The 25506-nt window shown below is 44.0% G+C and overlaps 1 protein-coding gene across 1 annotated transcript; it reads right to left on the reverse strand.

Annotated features, from left to right (window-relative positions):
• Window positions 1–383: 383 nt before the first annotated feature.
• On the reverse strand, window positions 384–25480 carry KATNA1 (katanin catalytic subunit A1). The gene is made up of 11 exons (XM_084827818.1): window positions 25403–25480; window positions 16854–17027; window positions 15208–15365; window positions 14497–14680; window positions 12805–12926; window positions 10670–10775; window positions 8241–8399; window positions 5364–5490; window positions 3332–3466; window positions 2796–2922; window positions 384–732 (listed from the first exon to the last, which is right to left on the reverse strand). Exons 2-11 carry the CDS (start codon window positions 17022–17024, stop codon window positions 534–536), a joined length of 1488 nt encoding a protein of 495 aa, XP_084683944.1. The 5' UTR covers window positions 17025–17027; window positions 25403–25480; the 3' UTR covers window positions 384–533.
• Window positions 25481–25506: the final 26 nt, after the last annotated feature.

Raw genomic sequence — 25506 nt, forward strand, 5'->3', positions numbered from 1 at the left:
CAGCCAATTGCAGCTATCTAGCAGCAGGAGCACGGAGCGGGGAAGGAGGCTGCTGCACGACACATTGGACAGGAACGCTGCTGTACGACACACGGTCTTGCGAGCACGGAGAACGGGACTGTTCCGCGCTGCCTCCGGGGCAGCATGGAAGTGGAGGGAGGTCAGTTTTATGGGAACCGATCTCGGAGCGCAGGCTCTGAGGTCGGTTCCCAAAAAACGGCATATCCTATGGCTGTCTAGTTGCTGTCTAGTGGCCATAGGATTGCTCTCTTTTTTCAAATACCTTTAAAAGTTGTCTTTTACAAGAAAACATTCAGTTAACATTTTAAAATGGAAACTATACAGAATGGACACTGGTCCAAGATGAAAAAAATGAGCTGCAGTTTAAAAAACTAACTTTATTATTAAGTGTATTGCTGTTATGTGTAATTACAAAAGTTAAAAAAATAGTACTCAGTGCCCTGGAGCACTACTTTTTCATTACTTCTGGAATTGTTTGAAGACTTAAGGCAGATTTCTCAAGCTAGGAAGGCTTAGCATGATCCAAATTCGAATATCCATTTCTCATATTTCTCAATGTCCACAGCAGAAACCGACTTTGAAACCTTCTTTAAAGCCATTTCAAAATCTTCCATTGTTGTTGGCATGTGCATTTCATCTCTGGAAAGATTTCTGATTTCTTCTGGTGTCAAGCCTTCAATTCGCCTTCTCATAGCCATCAGTGAAGCATCCCTGTTGATATGCAAGCATGGTTTTAATTAAATACACAATGCCAAACAACTGCCACTAAATTACAGTTTAATAATAGCCCTAGATGAACACTGGAATGCTTAAAAGATCAACAGGGCCAGTTAGGGAAGTCATTGTTTTGACTTTCAGTACACAACTGGAAAAATATTTGAAGACTTCATATACAGAAGGGGTGAATCTCATTCAGCTAAGTCTAATGCAGTAATTAAATTTGAACAGCAGGCACAACACTCTTTCTTTCCTTCTATACTGCCCCAAAACTGAGGCTCTCTGGGCAGTTCACAACATTTCACAAAGAAATACAAAACTACAACATTACAGACATTATAATAAAACAAGGTCTATTTTAAGGTACAAAATCTAAAACCATTACATAGCTAAAACAATTTCAGTACACAATTTCAGTAACAGACCTGTTCATGACAGCTAACATAAGTGCCCCATCTTATGCCATTAAATGCATGGGAGTAAAGGGCAGTCTTAACCTAGTGTCGAAAAGTGTTGGCGCCAGGCAGACCTGAGTGGGGAGCTCATTCCACAGTTGGGGGGCCATCACTGAGAAGGCCTTCTCTCTTGTTGCCACCTTCCAAGCCTCCCTCACATAACTCCAGTTTGCAGAAACTATTTTCACTCTCCCCTCTCTCTAATCATGTCTTATTCTTTGTCTCTGTAGGAAATGTTACAGGTTTCTGGGGTCTTCTTTATTTAGTACAATCAGTACAAAGTCAAAACTGCCTTCAGGGAGGAAACTCTGAAATTTAGGACTTTGAAATCTGCTAGTCCTTTGAGCAAAATGCAGAAGACTGGGGGGGGGGGGAGGCAGTGTGGGTGTGGAGCAAGCTGCACTGGATACATTTCACATTGCCTGAGGGGCTGATCTGGACTGCCCCTTAACTCTCCCAGGATAAAGATACAAGATGTGTAGATGAGAAGGGCCAGGAGGCAGAAAATGAGGTAGTGAGAGGGACAGGAAAACAATGAAGAGGAGGAAGATAAAAGTGGAAGAAAGAAGGGTGAGAAGATAATTGAGGTGGATGAGGGGAGGAAAGAGTGAATGTAGCCAAGGGAAAGGTTGAAGTAGAAGGGAGAGGAAAAATATACTAGAGAGAGGTATGAATCAAAAAGGAAAACGTGGCAGAGAATGAAGACTAGAGGGAAAACTGAACACATGAGAAGAGGGGGAAGTGGATGAAGGAGGCAAAAGAACAGAAGAAGAAAGACAGAAAATGGGGAGCAGATGGTGTCCTCACGATGGGCAAATTAAGAAATCATAGAATCATAGGGTTGGAAGGGGCCTACAAGACCATCGAGTCCAACCCCCTGCTCAGTGCAGGAAGTCTGATTCCCAGGCAGTCTCCCATCCAAGAACTAACCAGGGCTGACACTCCTTAGCTTCTGAGATCAGATGAGATCAGGCACATTCAGCCCTTTGCTCATCAATGAGCAGGTGGGAAAGAAATTAAACTGGGCAGGAAAACAAGTAGGATAGAGAAGTGAATGAGCAGCAGAGGGGAGTGAATGAAACCACCAGGGAAGGTTGGCAGAGCACCAAAGAAAGACGAGAGGTGGCTTGGAACATGTGGCTGCTTCCCTACACAGAAGAGAACAGGAAGCACCAGGGCTAACCAGCTGAGCAGTCTCCACTACTGGCTGAGGATGGTGGCTGGGGACAACGCCCTGCCAAAGGAGTGCAGCTTTTGGGTTAGGTGGCTTTCCAGGCAGGCAACCTCCTCCATCTTGCCACTTCTTCAGTTTACCAGCCAGGGTACAGCTGATCTGCCTGCTTTGCTAGATGTATGGGAGAGTGAACAGGGAGAAGAATGAAGGTATCTGGCTGGGAAGTTGTTTCACTATAAAATTATAAAATTCAAGTGGCAGCAGTGCTAGCGTATGCCAGTGGTCAAACACCAGTGGTGTAGCAACTTTAAAGCCTCTACATAAACAGAGTTTGGATTGTGAAAGACATCCCAATTAAATGAAATTTCCAAGTATAAGAACTGAGGCTTTAATAAACATTATGTGAAAGTGTTGCAGCTATAATGTACCTGCACACATTCGTAATGTCAGCCCCAGAATAACCTTCCATATTCTGTGCTATAGTGGCAAGGTCGACATCGTCAGCAAGCTCCAACTCTCGTAGGTTTATTCTTAGAAGTTCCTCTCTGCCTTTGGCTAAACAACAAAAATATCCAAAATGTAACACACACACACACCACAGAATATGAAGACTTTTACAAAATGGAAACTTTTTGAATCATGTAAATTATTCATTTTAATTAAAATACTGAGGCTTTAAAAATGGGCTCCTAAACATGCACTTGGTTTTTTTCTTTGCTATCCTAGAATCAATATACATGCCAACATTTACCTGCAGTTTAAGGCTTTGCATGTAAGCCCTATAGGACATCTTGACAGTTCCATTAACTGGGAGTGTATTTTGCCCAGATCCCACTAGGAAGAATTCCTCCCCCATAACCCCCATCGCTGTCCTCCCATAAATGGTAGTTATCAGTACAGGCTCAGTATTCAGAACTCAGGTTATGCAAAAATGCTGGGTTTTCCTGAAATGAAGTCTTTATACCTGATGGTAAAGGAATATAAATTCTCTTCTCCAGCCGACGTCGTAAGGCCTCATCAATATCCCATGGAAAATTAGTAGCAGCCAGTACCATAACCATTTTGGAAGGATCATCATTTTCAGAAGCCCCTCCAACACCTAAAACAGAAGGTAAGAAGAAGAAATTAAGGGAAGAACAGAAGGTTACATGTTCAAGTCCACAATTCTGGAAGTAATCCCAAGCCATTAAAAGTAATGTTTCACCCACATTCATGGCAACACGCTTGCACTTGATAAAGCGTCCCTTGAATACTGAGGCTGCGCCCCTGCTGCTACATTTAATTACTTTTTAAAAAGCAGGAACAGAATTATTACGACAGCTCTGCAAAGAAGGGAACACTTATGAGAAGCCTACCAACCAGTCCGCAAACTTGGCAAACGGTTTAATGATTCCGAGATCAGAGTGATTCAAACACTGATTGTTCATGGGAGCATATTTAACTGCACAAGCATGTGCGTGGAATCTGAAATCTTGGATGTCTAGCTTTGTATACTCAGCATCCTGACAAGTGTAGGTGAGTGGACAAAAAACTGCTGCTTACAAAACATTAAACCTTCTTCTAAGCATTCTAGTGTAGAAATGTGTAACATCTGAAGTGGCCCTGAGACTTGTGGATGGCCACATTTTTGCTGGATAAAATGCCCCAAGATGCATGTCTTGTTGATTGATTGGGCTTCGTTTAGCACTTCCCTGACACATTTCCAGAATACAAGAAAGAAAATGTAATGTCGGAAGTGACCCTTCAGACCAGGGATGTTGAAACTCTTTCAGCCCAAAGGCTGCAATCCATTGAAGAGGTGCTCAGGAGAGGGGAAGGGGTGCATCCCAGTGGTGCGCGGGGCCAAAGGCAAAAGGACTGGGGCCAAAATACCAGCATGCTGTAGGTTCAAGCTCTTCCTGCCAGTTGCTAGGGAACTCAACCTTTTAGAATGGGGAAAAAACTGCACAACAGTTGAAACACTACCAAATGAGTGGTGGTTCGGGAAAGGGCGTGGGGCCAGGGGAAGGGGCATGGCCATCTGGGGAACCCTGGAGGCCAGGACTGGGACCCCAGGCTTGAGGTTCGGCACCCCTATTTTAGACAGGGGATAGGAAACCTAGATGTATATACTAAGGGTGCTGCAGAATTTAGTTTAGCCCATAAACCAACCTAACCCTTACTTCTTAGACTAATATGTGGAACAGATTGGAACTCGGTTGTTCTTTGGATTTCACACTTCTGTGAATTTTGCGATGCAGTTCTCAGCTCAAAAACTGCATACAAAAATATGATTACGGAAAGATACGTACAAAATTGCAGATGTTAGGGGAAGCTGCATATGAAAAGAAATGCTAATTTTCTTTTTTAAAAACACAGAATGATGCCAAAATTGGATAGAATTATGATTGAATACATGCGAAATTGACACTGAGCAGGTACAGATTGATTCATACAGAGTGTATACAGAGTGGGGGTTCCAATAACTAAGTCCTAAGAACTGCTGTATTATTTCTTTAAAATTAAAATGTCATTTAACTTGCACACACAAAAACTGTGTAAAACTTTAATTTTAGTAAAATTGGGAAGTGGAGGGGCAATGAATGACCTGTCCAAGATGCTGATCCCTGCCTCTTCACCTTTGCTTACATCATCTTCTATTTATGAGTTCTACTTTGCTGTACCAATCCATATTCTGGTTCAATGAAAAGTAAATACATATTCTACATTATGCAGGTCAAAGCATATAAATAGGCCACATCTCCATAAATGGGACCCAAGTACAGGAATCAGCGCTAACTAGGCGGCTTTGGGCAACACCATCTCTCAGCCTAATCTAACTTTATGGGGCTAACTGGTCACTGAGCTGGAACAATGGCAAGGTACAAATTCAACACACATGTGGAATTTAGATATTTTAGTGATCAAAGCAAGGCTTTTAACACAGAACTGCTGCTATAATGTGACATCAAAGTTCCTACTTTTCCCTTAAGACATTTCCAGCTAAGCTCGTTTACCATCCATCTGAACGAGTAATTCTGCCTTCACCCTTCGACTGGCTTCATGCTCCTCAGACGTTCCTCGGCGGCTACAGATAGAGTCTATCTCATCTATAAATATTGTTGTTGGTGCATAGAATCGAGCCTGGAAATATGAGAAAGTGAAGGACTATTAGTACTAACCCCAGTTTAGGACACTGGAAGTAAATTGTGCTATACTGAAGAGGGCACTTTGTCAAAAAATGTAATTTAACTTTGAAAATCCATAAAACATATTCAATTTATCCATCTAAGTGAACAGACATGGACTATTTTAATTATTTAATGCATTTCCTAGCATCCTTTCAAGACTGCAGGGTGGTATAAATTAAGGGAAAACAGCAGATTGCTGACGTGCAGCTACTGGCTCTTGGAGGGACCACACACTACCACTGTTCCATAGTCATCATTGACAGTACATATTTTCTGAGTTCACATCTAACCCAAATAAGTCAGTAGGGATAATTATTCAGAAGGAGTGCTCAGCATGATATTAGGTTCAGTACTATGTTTGGTGCAAAAAGTATAAAGAAGCCAGCGCAGACCAAACTGCGTGTTTTTTAAACAGTGTGCTTAGAACCTGCCATGACCCTTTTTAAACCCAAAAAAGCTACTGGGGATGGGAGACAATCTAGACTGGGACCACAACATGGGGAGAGTTAACCCTTCCCCCACTGACATTTTCTCTTTGAAAATCATCCCCCAAAAGGTGTTACATGCAGCAAATAGAGTCTCCCCTCAGGGGTGATTTTCAGCAGGAAAAGGTTAATTCCTTCACCCTGCATCACAGTCCCAACCTGGATTAGGCTCCTCTACAGCTGCTTTTTGGTAAAGGGGAGAAAAAAGAAAGAAGGTGTAGCAGGTTCTAAGTGTGCTATTTAGGGAAAACATAATCAACGCAATGTGTAGTTTAACCTGAGATTTCCTGAGTAGTGTATACAACTTATCACATTGAAATAAACTTTACAAGGCAGCATAAAATGCCAAATGTTAACTTTGTCTGCCAAGCACTCTGCAGTGCCCTAAGGCAGCTTCCATAATGGACAGAATTTTTAAATACAGTTTAGGGAAGGGGTGAAAAAGAGCTTTTGGGGGCTTCATTAACAAAAAATTATAGCAGTTCTAGATTAATTTAGAAGTTATGGAGTTCCTGATTAGAGATTTCACTTCAAACACTTCATTCTATTTGGAGCTGAAAGTCTACTTATATGTAGTAAGTGTGGCTTTGGTTTACTCAAAGTACTGACTTTGCTAAACCAAGGCAGATATTACTATGCATTTCATTCGGTTAAAGCGCTAAGCAACCCATGCTGGCTGGGAGGTGATGAAAGTTGTAGTCCAATACATCTGGAGGGCAGCAGGTTAAGGAAGGCTGCTATAAGGCCAGAGTGGGAGTGAGGCGGAATACACGAGGCCAGATTTTGCAATACAACTGCATCACGCCACGCTGCGAAAGGGGCACAGCATATTGCAGCAAGACAGATTGGTAGTGTATTAAAATGGATACGGCTATGTCAGCAGGAGTCCTGTCCACACTGGTCTAACGCAGGTAAGACTTCAGATTCAGGCCTGCTCACATGAAGCAAAGACCTGTTGATTGAACATGGCAACGATCCCACCAGAGAGTAGGCATGTGCACACCAGATGAAACAGTACAGCAGATTGGGCCTGGAGCCCCTTGACAATCTTGCTACCTGTTGGTAGACAGATGTCTGATAGAGGAGGGGAATGATATCCCTGTGGCATTTCTGTTTATTGCATATTCTGTCCACATACCCCTCAAGTGTCTGAATTCTGCAACTACATTGAGTCACAGGTGGAAAACTTGTCACCTGGGTGTCTGAAAGATTTTTGGCACCTAGGAACTGACCTTTCCTCAGCCCCAATCTTGGATCAGGGCTGCCTCCTAGACTTTTTTTTAAGCCAAGGTTTTTCCCCCTTCAGTCACTGTCCTCAGGAAAGGTGATTTACAGGGTAACCACCGGGTTATGCTAGTGAACAGGGACAGGTGACAGGGCCCCCTGATGTGTTACATTAATCACATTTCTTTGAAAGTATGGTCAATGCTGCCAGTTTCTCAAGTATCCACTGGCAGCACTGAAGTACTGGCAAATAACCAAACCCGTACAATACTCCTAATCTGAGCTGGGGATAACATGGCTATTTTCCACCCCAAATCCCCTCCCCTGGCTACTATTTGCCCCCCAAAGGTGCTGTTTACAGTAAACAGCACCTTAACAGTGGGGGAAAGTTTTGGGAAGAAAGTCCAATCATGGCACCAGATCAGGGCCACGTGGCTCCATTTCCGTCAATAAAAGTGGCAGTGTTTGTCATACATAAAAAAACATGATTAATTTAACACAGGGAGCTGAAATATCAGTTTAAGGTGCAACCCTATGCATGTTTAGAAAGAAAAAAAGTCCTACAACTCTTAGTATTCCCCAGCCAGCACTGGGGAATGCTGGGAGTTGTAGGACATTTTTTCTGTCTAAACATGCATAGGATTGTGCCCTTAAGGAGTGCAGCAGGGTTTCTTAAAATGCAAAAATATGAGTCCATGCAAAAGAAAATTTGTTAACATCAATTATTATACAATGAAGTTATACATCTTGTGCTGAATATCAGCATCCAAGAAGCATAGAGGCAGCAAGGTTCTATGCATCCTTCCCTAGGGCCAGCATACAATAACTTTATATTTTATTTATTTACATACAGCATTTGTATACTGCTCTACATCTAGACAGATTCTGGAGCAGTGAATTCACAAGTTTTAGGATCACTAAAACTAAAGTACCACTGTGCCAGAGTTATATACCTATTATTCCTCTAAAAAAAATAAAAGAACTGCTAAATCACCATTTCAAATAATAGACGAACAAGTTTTTCAGATTCTCCTCTGTACTTTGAAGTAAGTGTTGATGAGGATATGTTGAAAAAGGTTGTCTTGCATTCGGTAGCTACAGCTTTTGCAAGGAGTGTTTTTCCAGTGCCAGGAGGACCAACCATCAGTACACCCTATTAAAAAAAGATAAAAAAGAAGCACTTAGAAAGCCACCTATTTAAAATATCCAGAATATATTTGACATCACAGATAAGAGGTGTTTAGAACTTTTTCTTCAAAAGCATTTTTTCAGTACCATAGTTAAGAAAAACGTATTCCGATTCTTAATGCTAGGACAGCAGACATTCAGCACCTCCAAGTAGGGATGTCGGAGGAGTCCATCTGAGGGTGGAGCTCAGCGAGTTTTCGCCTGCTTGGCCCCTTGGACTCCGGTCAGACATCCACCGGCTGGCCCGACTCGGTGCACAGCAAGGAGGGCCAGCTGGCAGATTTTCCGCCTTTGCACAGTGGCAGGGAGGGTACAGCCCGCCCGCCCTGCCACCACCACCATTGCCGCCGCCATGCAACCCTCCCCCTCTCCCTGCTGGGGTTGGCACTGGCAGGGAAAGTGGGAGGGTTGCGGATGGTGGGTCCACTATCGCCACGCACAACCCTGTCTCTCTTCCTGCCCTCCTCCTCTCTCTCTTCCGGCCCTCCCCCCCTCCATCGCCATGCACAACCGTCTCTTCCTGCACTTCCTCCCACTATCACCACGCACAACCCTCTCTCTGCTCCTGCTCTCTTCCCCCCCTCTCTCCCTGCCCTCCCTCCCTCACAACCCTCTCTCTCTTCTTGCCGGTGCCATGACACACAACCTTCCTTCTCTCCCTGCCAGTGCCAACACCGACAAATGGAGTGGGAGGGTTGCACGGGGCAGTGGCAGGAAGGGTGTTGGCACTGGCGGGGAAAGAGGGATGGTTGTGCACAGCGATGGTGGGAAGTTCTTCTCCCCCAATTACAGCTATAATTTGCAGAAATTGGGGGTTATGGGGATGGGTGGAAGACAACAAGTTCCTGGATTTTAGGAGCAAACCCCCGGTTCGGCTTGCAAAGGCAAGCCAAGTAGGGAGTGGCATGGAAGTCCAATGGGCCCTAGAAGGGCCAGATTCTTGCACAAGAGACATCCCTGCCTTCAGGGCAGTTTCGGGGGTGGGGGTGAACAGGGCAATTGCCTTGGGCATCAATTTCTGGGGCTAGCAAAAGTCCCCCTGAAGGTAGCACTGGCAGCACTCCGGGTCCTCTTAGCCAGTGCCGGGAGCTGCAACCACATGCCCCTCTGCTGCCAGGAAGACCACGCATGGAGTGGCGGGCCAATGCCCAGCTTTGAGGGGCTCTCCTGCTGGAAAATGGCCAGCACAACTCTCCAGAGCGCCACCCCCCCATACCACTCTGAGAACCCCTCAGAGCTAGGTATGGGGCGGGGTACACTCTCTGCGAAGCCCCACCAGCCGCTTTCCTGCTGCAGCAAACTCTGTAGCAGAAAAGCAGCCGGTGAGGCTCTCCAAAGAGCCCACCCATCCAGCAGTAGCAGCCCAAATGCCTCACTGTGAGGGGTCCTTCCTCATAGTGAGGTATTATGGGTGAGGTGACCTTGCAGATTGCCTGTGCTGCTGTGGCACAGGCAATCTCCAGGGCCACCTCAGTCATAATGCCTCTCTAGGAAAATCCTTCACAGTGAGTGAGGCATTCAGGCAGTGGCTGCCGGGGGAACGCTGGAATAGCGGAGGATGGTGGTGGCCAGGGAGCTGGGGAGAAGGGAAAGCAAAGAGGAGATGAGGAGGAGGAGGAGATGGCGGCGGTGGCGGCAGCCAGAATGGATGGGGAACAGAAAGGGAAGAGGAGGCGGCGACAGTACCGGTGCTGCCACGAGTTAGTTGGGTAGAAAGAAAGGGGGATGGGGGATGGTGGTGGCAGCAGCTGGGCGGGGGTGGGGGTGGGAGAAGGCAAGGAAGAGGAGGGCAGTGGTGGTGGCAGCCGCCAGACTGGACAAGAGAGAAGAAAGGGTGACAGTGTGTGGGGTGCCAAAATATCACCTTGCCCAGTTGAGACAGCCCTGAGTACCTCTTACATAACAATTCCTTTTTAATCCAGAGCACTACCTTGAAGCCGCCTCTTGCTAAAATAAAATCTTAAAAATAAAGAGATGAAGGCCATTATAATAAAAGGTCCCCTTGCCAACATATCACATCTACAGAGCTAGAAGTGATTTTACTAACCACTATAGGCAGCAGCCTCATGAAGAACTAACCGCCTTGTTTCAGGCTCATAGCAAACAGTCAACAAGTGAAAAAATCTAGCCTTGAGGTTTTGGATTAACATGAACTCATCTGCCTATCATAAAGTATGTATTCAGTTAAAACATAGGAAAGCCACACTTTCATTGAGGTAACTGAGGTGACCTTACCTTCCAGGGCCTTCTAATCCCCTTAAAGAATTCTGGCATCCACATGGGTAGAACTACTGCTTCTTTGAGTAACTTTTTAGCATCCACCAAGTCAGCTATATCATCCCTGATTAGAAAGAAAAGACGAAGACATTAAACGATGAATGACTTGCCAGAAGCAATGCTGGGCGAGTTCACACGTCATGCTAAGCCACCCAGAAGAAAAACCACGGAGGGGTTTTTTTGGCTCGATAAACCACATTACTCCCAACAGATGATTGGGCACATTCTCCCCACCTTACCTATTCCCAACTAGGGAAAGGAGAGGGGAAAGCCAAGCCAACTGAGCCGTGGCCTCAAGAAATGCTCCTATAGGCAGAGGCTCAGTCGAAAACCACTTTCCCCCACCCTTCTCTGAGGAGGGGCCTCACCTGAGATCTTTGCAGGATGGATGGGCAAGGTACATCATGTATTTATAATGCAAATTATGAATATTTAAATAAACAGCATGGCCATTTACACTGTGTCATGGAGAAACACTGTTCTTACCCACTATGTACAGTCCTTGTTTTTGGAACATCTGAACATGCGTAGGCCAATCCTAGCATTATTTACTCAGAAGTAAGTCCCATTTCATTAAATAGGGCTTACTCCCAGTATTTGGCAAGAATCAAGCACTTCAGCATTTAAGACTAAAGAAGTACTTCTTCAGAAAAGAACAGTAACTATCCAGCTGGTTATGTGTGGCAAGTAATATAGATGATTATTAGCTAGCAAGCCATGTTCAGGGTTTTGCTGTTGACCTACAAAGCCCTAAATGACTCTGGACCAGGGATACCTAGCTGACCATCTTCCCTTATACAAACCCAATTGCCCCCCGAGGAGGCCTTACTGGTCATTCTGTGGCTAATGGAATATTGGCAAGTAGTGGTATGTAAGTGAGCCTTCTTATTGGTGGCACCCCACCCCTCCCGGTACACTCTCCTGTGTGTGGTTTGAGAGGCAGAAACAGTGGCACATCTTCAGCGCCTCTTGAAAACACACCGCTTTGCATCCGACCTGTGCGTAGCAACGGGTGAACGAGCCATGTTCGAGATAGCCAGGAATCTCCGAACATAGGCTTGCTGCTCATCTCTGGCCCGATTCCTGTTCGCATTTGCGATTGCCGCTCGCTCTCTGCTAATGGGAAACTTGTGCAAATCCAGTAGCGACTGAACATGAGATTTGAGCAACTTTCCCCTACTCAATTTGTGCAAATTTCTTCCATAAACTAAAGTGAGGCTGATTCAATCTATGGGGGAAATTTGTGCAAATTGAACGTGAACAGACATCTGTCAAAAATGTTCAGAAATTGTCAAACATGTACTCACATTTGAAGTTGTGAACAAATTTTTTTTTTATCATACATCCCTACTGCGAAGAACTCTGTTTGGTCTCTTAGTCTCTTTTAGTCTCTTGGACTAGTTTCCAAGAAAACATTAGCAAGATGCCATATTCCTAGCTTAGGCATAAAAAGAAGGCCTTATTCAGGTAATTAGCACCCCTAATTACTGTTGGCTAAAATCACATCCTGTGCATGGCAAATGAGGTAGATATCCTGTAAACAGCCACTCTGCTGGTTTTGTATGGTAAATGAGGATCTCTTCCAGGCAACAGTAATCTTATCTTTTTTCTTTTCAGGCCATTTGTGTGTCAAAAATGACTAACATAGATAAGTGTGAATGGGTAGACAGGTAGGCTAATGTAAGTTTTGCAGACAGTTAATTATTGTGGACTTATTTGCAAGGCTGCTTTATGCGCTTTTGATAAGCAATGTACCACTATGTTGCTGTTCCTAGCTGCAGGTTAGATAAATAGCTCATGCTGCCCCTGTTCCCTCCCTATAGCATCAGCTGAACTCTGCAGAGGCTGCCACATCCCAGCAGACAAGATATCCCATTGAACTAAGCCTGCTACTCTGGATCCCATGAGTTGTTACCTTACAATCAAGCCATATGTTCACTGAAAAAGGTTTCTTTATGCAAATCATGTAATCTGTTGTTCAGACTTAATTTACTTTTTACCAAAGTGTTAGATCTTCCTCCTAAAAGCCTCTGAAGCTTATACACAGACCTCCCAAGTTAAACAAAAAGAAGATAGAAATGGCTTACACTTACCATCGAACATTGGGATTTTGGGAAATGATGTCTCTTTCCAAAGCTTCTACTAAGTCTTTATCATACCCAGTACTATCAAATTTCTTTGGCTCAGGTTCTGAAATGTCAGGTGAGGACTTATTCTGCATTACAAACAAAATGAGCATATTAAACATGTGCATTATTTTAATACACACATGTAACCACAATAAACCCAGTTTAATACTTGTATAATTTCAATGAAAGTGGGAGTCCTGCAGGCAAACATGGCCATAGTTTATACAACTTACAGCCATATAAGGAGGATGCAAACTCCAGAAATAACTTATTCAAGATAGAAAATGGCATTGTACAGAACTACTAAAATCCATGATGTTCTTTTGCAAAATAAGTATCCTGAATCATCTTTATGGTGCAGAGAAGGCCAGAACAGAAGGGGACCAGATCGGCCCCTTTTCAAAACCTGAGGATAACTTTGCTAAGGGGCTGATCTGGTCCCTTTTCCTCGCCGATCTGTCAGCTGTCAAAGACTGTCAATAGCTGTCAAACTAGCCTATATGCAATCCCATCTTGTCAATTACCTTGTATGTTTCCTAGTACACTGTTTCCTTTGACAGATGAAACTTACAAGGCAAGGCTATATATAGTTTGACAGCCTTAAGTGTGCACTTTTGCAACTGTGAAAAACTGTGAAAAACTACTACTAATTAAAAAATAATAATGAGGACATTTGCACAAATTCCTGGGGCCCAAAAAATAATATATATTTTTTTACAGACCCATTTGAGCAGATGTTAGGGCCCCCCAAAATAATTTTTAAAAAAGATTGGTGAATGAGTGACAGCCCCTCCAAAGTGCCGTTCAGGCATTGGTGAAGGGGCTGCCACTGCGGCATGGGCGAGATCGCTCAAGAAGAGCAGCACGGGGGTTTGCTGCTCTTGCCGAACAGCTTGCTCGCTGCTTCCTGCAACCCATGATGGGTTGGCTGTCCTGGGTCTGGACATGCCAACCCATCATGGGTTAAACAACCTCAAGAACAAACCATGGGTTGTTACTCTGCGGGAAGCAGTCTTAGTTCTGATGATACGACAACATACCGTGGCTTATTATCCATGATGGGTTGTTGTGTTGTGCAAACCCAGTCAATGTGGGTCACACCATGCCTATTGACATGACGGAGTGTGAATAATACAGTATTTCAACATCTGTTTGTCGCTTTTCCACAGTAAACTCTGTCCAGCATGATCAACTTAGTTATGATAAAAGCAAATTCCTGGATTTCATCTTTTAGTCATATCCCAGTGTGACCAAGAAATGGACTCCATGGTAGGACCGCACAGGTTCAGTTCTAAAGTTCATATGTTCTATGGGAAAAAATAATGGACTGCAGGCAATAAGTTTTGAGGGAGGGAAGAACCCACCTTACCCCCCCCCCCAATGTAGGGCCCCCAGCAAAGACATCACACTTGTAGGTCTGTTAAGACAGGAATTCTATACTGGCCTACCTGGGTATGGGAACTTATTTCTGAGTACACACATATAGCACTGCATAGTTAGTTATGTTTTTCTCTTAGTGAATCTTACCTTAAGCCTTTCACTTCCTGTCTGTTGAGAATAGTAATTAGTGCAGGGCCCAATATTGAGAGACCCGAACAGTGATGAGAGGGGCACCATTAAGAATTGAAATGCTGGGCTCACATGGGTAAAACTTACTTTTTCCTCTTTTCCCTTATTTTGTGGATCCTTCTTTTCCCGGCCACGGACTGCTTTGCCTTTATCATTAGTGTTTCTGGATGAGGGACGGTGAGGGGCTCTAGCTGCTGCACTTGCTCGGTTATTTTGGCCCTTGCAATCACTGCACTGAGCAGACTGACGTTTCCTGGGTCCTGGTGAAGATCTGGTTAGTTAGAAAACGTAAGAGAAAACTGTAAATTCGCTAAGATGTTCATAATTAATTCTAAATTAAGTATTACTTGGAATTCATTATTAATTACATGACTAATTCTAAAACACAGAAGCTTCTCAAATATGGCCCCGTGCACAGTCTTTTTCTTTGGACCTATGAGTATCTGAATAATTTGCATTACGGGGCACTAGATCTCTTGGGAAATTTCCCCCCAACCCAATGATTCTAGGCATCTGCACATTTGCCCCAAGATTCTATAAAGTTGATCTTGCACATAAACTTGTTTCCAACGGAAGGGGCCTGCCAACTATTTACAGTTGAAGACACACCACTGAGTTGTGGCTCTCACATGTGGGCTGCCAGCATGCCAAGTTGTATTCATGGGAGACAGTGCAGAGTGCTTCTCTTCTGGTTTAGGAACTGGAACCATGCACTGTCCGCACAGACAGTATTTAATAGGTGCTTCCCTTTAATATGTTTGGGCTCCCCTGATCTACTTTACCCTCAGTCTCTCTTACCTACGTTCAGCAGGTACAGGCAGTGACCAGACTTCTCCGTCATGAGCTGGTAATTCTTGCTGTGAAGCTTTCAAAGGAGTGCTGTCTAATTTAAAGCTTTCTAGTGTTTTCATGATATCCTTCACATGCTTAGCTTCTACGCTTATCTCCTGCCTAACCTGATTGAAAACATAAAATACAAACACACGTACTGTTAACTTGTAGAAACTTGTCAACTTGGGATGTGAATCTATTCAAATGACTAAATGTACCTGAAGAAATGTTCTGGGGCTTCTTTATATGTGCTAGCGATTGACTTCAAATCACTCTGTAGGAAGTTGAAGAAGTCTACAATAGTTTTTTATTTCCCAGTGGAGAACAAAAGCACTGTAATACTCTTGACCTTTAAACCAATGGGACTTACAAGCAAATTTTATAGCACGAGCTTATCCCAGAAAAAAAAAATCTTCAGTGTTCAGAAACTTAATTGCTTTGAAAGTGTGTTTGCATGTACCCTTCCATATTACTGTGTCTTTTAATAATTACTTCTTTGTTGTAATAATTACTTATTTGCTGTAGCATGAGAGGTGAGCAACCTGTGCCTCTCCAGATATTGTTGGACTTCAACTCCCAGCAGCCCTAGCCAGCATGGCCAATGGTCAGGGATGATGGGAGCTGTAGTCCAAAAACATGTGGCAGGCCACAGTTTGCCCTTGCCTGTAGTTACTTCTTAAAGATCATCCATGTGCTAGATCTCCTCTCATGTAGTTATTCCAGAACAGATCTCTGAAATCAAAAGTTCATAGCAGGAGTGATCATGTATGGCAGGAGGCCTCACTTTGATGTTACCACAGACTTCTGAAGGTGAATGCTTCACCTAATAGTGAAGTATTATTATGTTTATATCCCACCTTTCCTCCAGAGGCATAGGGTTCCCAGGTGGTCTCCCATCCATGCACTGACCAGAACCTGCTTAACTTCAGCAAGGCTGCTACATCATGTGCCTTTGGACAATGATTCCTAGTACTGAGGAAAATGCAGGCCCTAACAAGGTAGGAAGAATTCCTCTGACAATTCCTGCAATAAATTCCTAATGATATACACACATGAAACAATCATATGACCTGACAGAAGGCTTATGTTTTTCTATGAGCAAGGTTGTGTTTTTTAAAAGCAAAGCAAAGGAGAGCCTTCAAAAATACAACTCCACATCTGTAGTCTGAAGCAGCATGCTCCAGGAAGGGCTCAAATATTTATATGGTATTTACAAGAGAACTAAGATGGATTAACAGAGCAGTACTTTTTAGAGCAATCAACTAAAGTTTTAGTTAAGTAGTGGCAACAGATTTAAATTAAAGTGGGGCTGTGAGTTAGGGCACATGTGTTTTTGTACGGCTATTCTAGTGTTACTGTAATAAGTAATAAAAATTTTAGAGATAGCCCTCTCTCCAAGAATGAGTAACAGCTTCTCTTTATTATATGTAAATTATTGTAAGCTCCCTTCAATAATTTAAAAGTGTGCCCACAGGATGTTTTAATAATATGAATATTTATTAAATGAAATTTATTTGTTAAAAGACAAACGATAACCAACAAAAAAATTATTCAGTTCATGGCCGTATGGAATAACTGAAAGTAAGAAAATCAGTGGGAATAGGGTAACCCACCTGCTGCCATTTCTGCTGGAGATAAGCATCTTTGACAGAAGAGAGGTATTTGTTCATTTGATCAAGTACTCCTTGGTAGTAGACCATTGCAGAATCATAATTTCCCAGCAAGGCATATTCACGGGCCAGCTTCACATTCTCGCTTATCATGACAAGACTCATGGTCAACATAAGCTGTGGAGGGGGAAAAGAAGACATGCTGCAACTACAAGATACAAATACTGCTAGGCTAAAAAGCAAACCTGTAAAATACATAGGGTGGCACAATAATGGAAAGGTTAGAAGAAAGGGCGTTTAATATTTTAAAAAATACTGGAAGAGGAAGACTGATTTTATTTTTAAACCAGTCTGGGTCTTCTGCTCTATTTTAGTCTTATGCTGTATGTTAGTTTAACATACAATAGGTAGTAATCTTATCAGCACAGAACAGTTACGTTCTGCCACAGAGCCATATCTCCTCAAGACAAGACGTTCCAAGTTGACAAAATCGATAGCGAACAGAGCAGTTGTTAAACAGGCATGATACATCTATTACACAATTTAGTTTTAACATGTTCCTCAAACTGCTTGACCCTCTAAAACAGGGGTAGGCAATGTACACAACCCAGAGGGTGGCATGCGGTGTTGGGTGGGTGGCCGAGGGCTGCGCACATGAGCACGCAGACACACTTCCCCACATCTGTGTTCAGATTGGTGGGGTGGGGAGGCTTTAACCTTGCCCTCATCCTGGTGCTGCTGAGTGGGGAACAACAGGCCCAGGGTCCAAATCTGGCCCTCTGGAGTTCCCCAGATGGCCACCCCCCCGACTGCCAATCTTTTGGTAGTTTTCCAGGTATTGCACATCCCCCCCCCCAATCTAAATGGCTGAAATGCCTCTCCGAAGGCTTAGCTACCGGCAGTAAAAGCCTTAAGCTAAAATATGCAGGCATTTGGGCCCTATCCACCACTGGAACACGGCCTCCAAGAGCTTCTCTGAAACTGAATTCGGCTCCTGGGCTGAAAGAGTTCTGCCCCCTGGGTTATAGCCTGCCCTCCACCCCAGAGATTCTGCTAATGATTACTGGGAGGAGGGAATGGCTCTAAGCTTGCCCTCCCTGCAGCGATCCTGCTCGGACAGGTGGCCCACAGGGATGACTCTCCTTGCACACCTTCTTTCTCAGCTGTCTCAGCTCTGCTCAGAATGAGGCTGCATATGGAGACTCATATTCACGCACCTGTCCCCCAGCAGATTTGGGTTTCTGCCAGCCCACCAGTTTGGTGGGCTCTCTGGAGGCCAATTCTGCTTGGAACAGGTGTGATCATGGGAAGCACGGGATCCCAGCATGTTGACAGAGGAACTTGTGGAAATGAGCTATTGACATTTCCCAATATCCCAGGTACAGAGTCTTAAGAGGTGTGAGAGGGGAAGAGATAGAAAGAACTCATCAAGGGGAATTCTCATCTGACATTGGAAAGCTGTGTGAGCTACATGCCAGATAAAATAATCTGCAATGAATATTCTAGCTATTGGGTCAAAGAGAGGGAAGATTTTTAATGGGACATGCACTATTTTCTCAAGCCTCTCCACATGCATTAGGGTTTTCAACATGCATTAGAAAAGTCTTCAGTTGTAGATATTATACAATGTTATGAGACAAAGTCCAGCTAAACACTCTAAGTGAATATAACAAGCACACTGAACCTAGTGCAGAGTCTCTAGTTGCTAAACATATATCGCTTTATTTAGTATGATGAAGGCACTGGTTCAGGGCACAATCCTAAGTGGGTGGCCGTAAGCCTCTGACCTTGGAGGCATATGGCCATCTAGTGCAGTGCGGGGGGAGTGGTGGAGGCGATTTTCCTCTCTGCGGTCACCCTGCTCTGCATTTTAGCTAGATGGGCTTCTTCGCCCATCCAGCTGTGGCGGTGGGCAGGGGGAGAGAAGGAGGCTGGAAAAGGCTGGGGAGAGCTCATATCCCTGCTTCCTCAGTCCCCTCCCCTCCCATGAAAGCGCCCCTTTACAACCTTGGAGAGGCAGCTGGTGTGGTGCTCTCCACGCTGGCAGGGAGGGAGCTCAGACTCCTGGGTTCAAGATTAGAGCGCTGTCTCCAACCTCAGTTCCAGGAATCTGAAGTATCCTATGGCCCGCCAAGACTACCGGGGGCCATAGGGTTGCTTTCTTAATGTACGAACACTTCTTATGTCACACTCTCTTCCCCTTGTAGGTTCCTTGCTTAGTATTATTACAGTTCCATTCAGTATCATCTACTTTCTTTTCTGATTGCCCATTTTCAGAACATAGTTAGGTGCCCTCTCCCCACTCTTTCATGCTTTTACTCCAAATACAGAACTCTGCTAATCTTTTCCATACTGGAATCTAAGCACCTAGATCTACTTTATGACTTGCCATTACTTGTTTAATGGTTCTCATCATGTTGCTAAACTTGTAATTTCAAACTTGTTTAGTCATCAGTTCATCATGGTAAACAGGTGTCTCAGGTATGGGAACTTTTCTTACCTATCCCAAACAACTACGTGAAAGCCTGTTGAAATCTTGGAAATATGTTTTTTCATGTAAGTTATACACCAAAAATAGATTTATTAACCTCATAAAAGTTTCCAAGACTACTTGTGATTTTGATAGAAGTACTGACAGAAGCTCAATTAGACAAATTGTATTAGACAAATCGTAATTCTAAGGCCCATCAAGTGTACTTCTAGTTATGATCCAACTTTACCATACCTTTAGTTACGGTTTTTATTCAAACCAACTATTTCAAAACATTTTTAAAGCTGTGTGTTCTGCTAATAAATGAACCTCTCCCAAAAGAATACTACAAAAGATTGTTTCTTCTGACATTACAATTACCAAAAAGGATTCAGCTATCTAACTAAAAAATTCCAAAGTTAAATTGCAGATGGCAAGATCAGAATTAGACAGAAACATTGCCTATTTCTTCTCTTCTCCTCCCATATGCACATTACTTTGCTCATTCTTTTATTCCAGAAAACCAAACACATTGGGTTAGATCCAGCTTCTTTTCACCAGCAGGAGCAGAATTCTGTTCAGAACATTCACAGTGGCAGAAGGGGAGAGGATCTTTGCCATTTCTCCACTCCCTCTGCTGCCCCCAGTGCCACCTTCTGCACTGTACGCAGACCTCTGCAGCAGGGTTGCTCTTTGTTTTGGGGTGAGGGAGGGGATGGGAACCGCAGGGGGAGGGGAAAGCAGGGAAAACCTTCCCCACTTTCTGCCAGTGGGAGCGTTCTGAATGGAACTGTGCTCATGGCTCCAGCAGGCTTACTAGTGCTTGCATTCCAACATGGCAATTCACCATAATATGCTTAGTTTTGAGATGCTAACGTTTGGGATCATTTATTGCTGGAGTGGGCAACATGGCCCTGAAGGTGTTATTGGACCATTGGCTATGCTAGCTAGAGCTGATGGGAACTGCAGTCCAACAACATCTGGGCAGCCACACATTTCCCACCCCTGATTTATTGTATTCTGATACTTTCTTTAGTACAGGGGTTGGCAGCTTGTGGCCCACCAACTGTTTTGACCTGCAGTTCCATCAGCCCTACCCAGCATAGCCAATAGTGAGGGATGATGGGAGTTGTGGTCCTCCAGATGTTTTGGTGTACAACTTGCCCACCCTGTTTCAGTAGAAACAGAACACTTTGCTGTTATTGTCGGTTGTCTATATGAGACAGCTGATAGGCACTATCTAGTTCAGGTTCTATTTCCATTTAGAGACAAAATGTCTCTTTCCTCCCCACCCTCCCCATTCATTTTTTAGAAATATAACCTTGGTCCTTACTGACTGTGCGGTTTTTTCTCTAAGCAACCACCATAGCTCCCTATTTTTGATGCTCTTGTTTTAATGTTACCAGAAGTGTCACTGCTGCCTTTTATTATTGCCACGATACAACTGCTTCAGCTTCTATGTATAGTAAGGTACAAATAGCAAATAAAAATATATTTGTTCTTGAGCTAGTTCCCTCAAGAAGTCTTGGGAAAGTTTCATCTTAAGTTCCAGAAGATCACTACATCAATTTGCTTTATTCAGACTGAACAATGACCACTATTTGTGCACCATTTCCAATACTGCAGGTAAGCAGATCTCGTATCTTTCTTGTGTTAAAATGGCAGGCTTTGAACAGTATTTCAACTCTTCAAAAACAGACGAGTTATCCAACATTGTCTATCAATGGGCAAAATATCAACAAGTCAATTTGTTAAAGCATAACACAACTCAAAACAGGAGCCCGGTTGGGGCAGGGGGGAAGCAAGCATTCTACTTATCAGAAGTCTAAACCTAGGATATGGCCACCATGTTGCATGTGGAAACATTTCATGTGGCATTTTCTAGAATGTAGTTGTGTAGTTAGCCACTGAAAATAAAGCAAACCCCATGGAGACCATCACCAGAAGTAAAGTGAATGTGAATTAGGGAAAAAAATCTGTCTTTCAATCCCTTTTGAAAGACTGAATCACTGAAGAATGATCCTCTATGGTATAGAGTAGCAGTGTAGATTAATAATGAGTTAGATATGCATGCGCTCAAACACTGAAACTATTTTCAGTCTCCAAGTTAATTACTAAAGCAAATTATTAAAATGATCAAAACATCATGTGGGCCTGAATGGAAATAAAAGTTTGGTTTCAAGCCATACTACTTGTGTTAATTAGCTTACACGATGTAAGGGTGTCTGTGTTATCAGCAACTGTTTTATGAATGACCAGTTAATGTAATTGTCACAAGCCATGGGTTAACCGCTGGGTTGTTTAGCCCCTAAAAAACCCACTGCTCCAGGTTTGGATGACATAAGCAACCCATAATCAAGATGAACATGGGCTGCTAAGGAAAAGCAGTAGTGGCGGGCACACTGCAGGCAGTGCATCCACTCTCTCCCACATGTGCACGACAGCCTGTCGTGTCGGGTCAACCAAGTCACTGTCTGTACTTCCTGCATTTCACTTCCTTCTGACTTCATCCTCCCTGCTCCCTCCAAACCATGTGTATAGGTACCTGCAGCTCAGGAAAATATTTCAGGCATCTGATGATCTAGACCAGCCTTTCCCAACCTGGCACCTTCCAGATGTATTGGACTACAGACCCCTTAATCCCCAGCCATGCTGGCTGGGGAGTTGTAGTACAACACATCTGGAGAGAGCCAGGCTGGGAAAGACTAAAGTATACTGTTATCCATGAAAGTTTATGCCATAATAAAAGTGTTTGTCTTAAGGTGCTGCAAGAGAATAATACAGCTACAACTTAAGAACTCTTTTTATGGTTAATGAATAAACCTGTTTTCTGTACTATGATATTCCATACCGACAGTTGTTCATACCAAAAATTAGTTAATTCATTACATAAGATCTAGATTACAGTGCAAGGTTATTGCAAAATCCATTTTGCCATTTGTTTATTTGTAATCAGAATTTGCAACAAAACCAAAATTTTGGCATGTAAGGTCTTTTATTTAGGGCCCTCAAAATGGTTTTTTGTTTCCTCCTTCAGCACTCTCCATGACAAACAATCTGATCCAACCATTTGGAAAAATACAAATCACATTTACACTTACAGTGATTGTCAGAATTTGTTAACACTTCCATAAGTCCCCGCCATATATATATATATATATATATATATATATAATTTTTATGTCAAAAGCACGCTTTAATTCATATCAGAGCAGCTGAAGAAGGCAGATGCCAAAATGCTTGGCTTTAAGATTTCAATGTTTCTATTTTGTTAGTCACTCTATTAAATATAAATAATATAGTGACTAAGGGAGCAATCCTATGTAGATAGGCGGCTGCCTCTGAACTCGGAGACAACCGCCTATCCAAAGGATCGTTCCCTCCATGCTTCTCCTGCCCTGCTTTTTTGACTAGACAGCTGATTGCGCTGTTTAGCCGCAGGAGGACGGAGCAGGGAAGGAGGCTGCTGCACGACTCTAAGGATGTGTCATACAGGCGGTTACGTTCACCCAGCACCAGAACGCCCCTAGCCATGCCCCTTTCCGGCCGCTCTGTGCTCCTCTTGCGAGCACGGGGGATGGGGCTGATCCGCGCTGCCTGGGAGGAGGTCGGTTCTCCGGGAACTGACCTCGGAGCGCGGGCTTTGAGCTCGGTTCCCGGAAAAAACATATCCTATGGCCGTCTGGCAGCCATAGGATTGCTCCCTAACACATTTATATTTAATATATGTCTCTTTTCACAGGTGGATGGAAGAAATCTGCTACCTTCCAATTATAATATACTGCCTAACTTACAACTGTTCCCAACTACATATCTTTGAATTTAAGACCGTGGTCCTACGTATACTTACTTGGGAATAAGTTCCACTGAATTCAGTGGTGCTTACTGCTGAATGAACATACGAAGATTGAATATTAACAGAGGCTCTGTTGAGCTAATTTTTACTGACAGAAAAACTTAAAAGCTTCAGTATCACCTCATTCATTCTTCAGTGCGCGGAAAGCCTATTCCCAAAATTATCCTGGTGAATGGATTTTACAAAGCCTGGTAATACCCAAATGAGGATATTCCCATCAATAGCACTGACGACTACAGTCAGAAAGGCTTTAGCCGTTGTTTCTGACTCTCTTCAGGAAAACATAACATCTAGAATAGGCCTTTTGCTGTTTATGAAGGTGATCCACTTTCACAAACAGCATAAAGCCTACTCAAGATATGATTACTGTATGGTAGCCACCAAAAAGCATCACCAGTGTCCTTCCACATCAGAAAGCATCTATGCAAACAAATTCCTACATGGTTTCATCAATCCACTGTTGTTGTTTTTTGCTGATTTTGCTAGCATGGTTAAAGCCACATCCAGATGGGAAGCAGCTTCATGCAATTGGCTTCCACACAGTTCTGTTTTTTAATGGCTATCACAGCACACAGATAGTATCTGAAGCAGCAGGCTTTACATTCCAAAGAAGTTAACTATATTAAAGCAGGGATGGGCAACGTGTGGGCCTCTAGATGTTATTGAACTGCAACTTCCATCATCCCTCACTATTGGCTATGTTGCTTAGAGCTGATGGGAGTTGCAGTCCAACAACATTTGGAAGATCACACATTCCTCACTCCTATATTAAAGGATACAATAGAATTGAATGCTCACAACTGTTCAATACATGCATATGTATTGCAGAAGCAGTTTCATTGTTATTTAAGTATGGCGTAGGACCAGCTCCAGGATTCTGAGAGCCCTCTCACCTGGAAGAGGTGAGATGTGCCAACTAAAAACTCCGGCATGCTGCCTCTGCCCTTCTTAGATGCTCCATGCCAAGCAAACTTGGTGCAAGGGCTCCTTAGGTGCCTACCAAATGCCCACTCTCACCATCTTCAGGAGCAGACTCCAAGTGCTCATTACACACTAGTTCACATAGAATAAAACAACAATCCTGACACTACAGAGATGTTACATTCCCCACTCCTACCCTGTACTACCTATAGCAGGGATACACAACCTACTACCCAACAGATGTTTTAGACTACAACTCCCATTATCCTTGATCAATGGCCATACTGACTTGGTATGAAGTTGTAGTCAAAACAACTGGAGGGCACCGGGTTGCCTCTCCCTGGCTTACAGAATAAAACAGCCTCCCCCCGATTTGGTACTGTCCAGATATTTTGAACTTCAGCTCCTATCAGCCCAAGCTAACATTCTGGCCAGGAATGCTAGGAGTTTCCACCCACAACATCGAGAAGACACCATGTTGGGAAAAGCTGGAATAAAACAATGAAACATATTAACTCCAATTAAACACCAGGGTATTCCCGTCAACCCTTTGAATCTTACATACTTATCTAATAAAATGACTCTGCTGCACTAGAAGGTAGACAAAACTGTTGTTTCACCCTCAACCATGCAGGAAGAGATCACTTACTCTAAGCAGGTGTTATTTACTCCAGAAAGCATTCCAAGCAATGGACGGGAAAGTAGCTGGGCAGTGGGAATAGCACCGTCTCCTTTATCACTTGAAATCCTACGAGAACACGTAGCTGGGCAAACGTTTCCTACTCATCGGCATGACAGGTTGTTGACAAGAGCAGTGGGGAAGGAAGGAGAGAAAGGAAGGAGATAGAAAAGAAGCAAGACAGCGCTCAAAGGTGCACTCAGGCTGCCCCATCCTGGTGCCTTCCACATGGGTTGGCCCACAACTCCCACCATCCTGGCGGGGGATGGTGGGAGTTGTAGTCCAACCCATCTGGAGAGCACCAGGATGGGGCAGGCCGGTGCGCTTGGAGCAAGGCAAGGAAGGAGACGCGAAGGAAGAGGCAGAAAGACGTCTGGAGCTGTAGGAAACTACAACCCCCCCCCCAGCGCGGAAAGGCTCCGACACACAAAGTCCTCCCGCCAACTCCATCCAGCCCCCGAGCTATGGGCGGCATCCCTCCGCTCGGGACGGGGAGAAGCGCGTCGAGAAGGCAGCGAACAAGGGAGACAGGCACAGGCGCCGCGGGTCGAGCGGCGGGAAAGGGGGCGCCGCGACCGCCCCCATTAAAGCCGCGGATGACTCGGGGAGGGGGGAGGGGCACTCACGCTCCTTCGGTGCGCTCAGCTCGGCAACGGCGGCGGCGGCCGACTCATCGCGGCGGCGCCTCCAGCCCACTCCGTGCTGAGGCGCGAGCACGCAGGCTCCCGCT

Source organism: Heloderma suspectum, chromosome 1 (genome assembly GCF_057233095.1).
Source record: "Heloderma suspectum isolate Gila_16-S chromosome 1, 16-S_ref, whole genome shotgun sequence".
NCBI lineage: Eukaryota > Metazoa > Chordata > Lepidosauria > Squamata > Helodermatidae > Heloderma > Heloderma suspectum.

Bases quoted from the DNA above. Each gene is read 5' to 3' on its own strand.
- KATNA1 (XM_084827818.1), bottom strand. From the start codon at position 17,024: ATGTTGACCATGAGTCTTGTCATGATAAGCGAGAATGTGAAGCTGGCC. The intron at 3,467-5,363 runs GTAAACGAGCTT...CTTCTGTTTTAG, and splicing joins ATTACTCGTTCAGATGGATG to GTGTTGGAGGGGCTTCTGAA. The intron at 733-2,795 runs GTACATTATAGC...GCATATCAACAG, and splicing joins GACATTACGAATGTGTGCAG to GGATGCTTCACTGATGGCTA.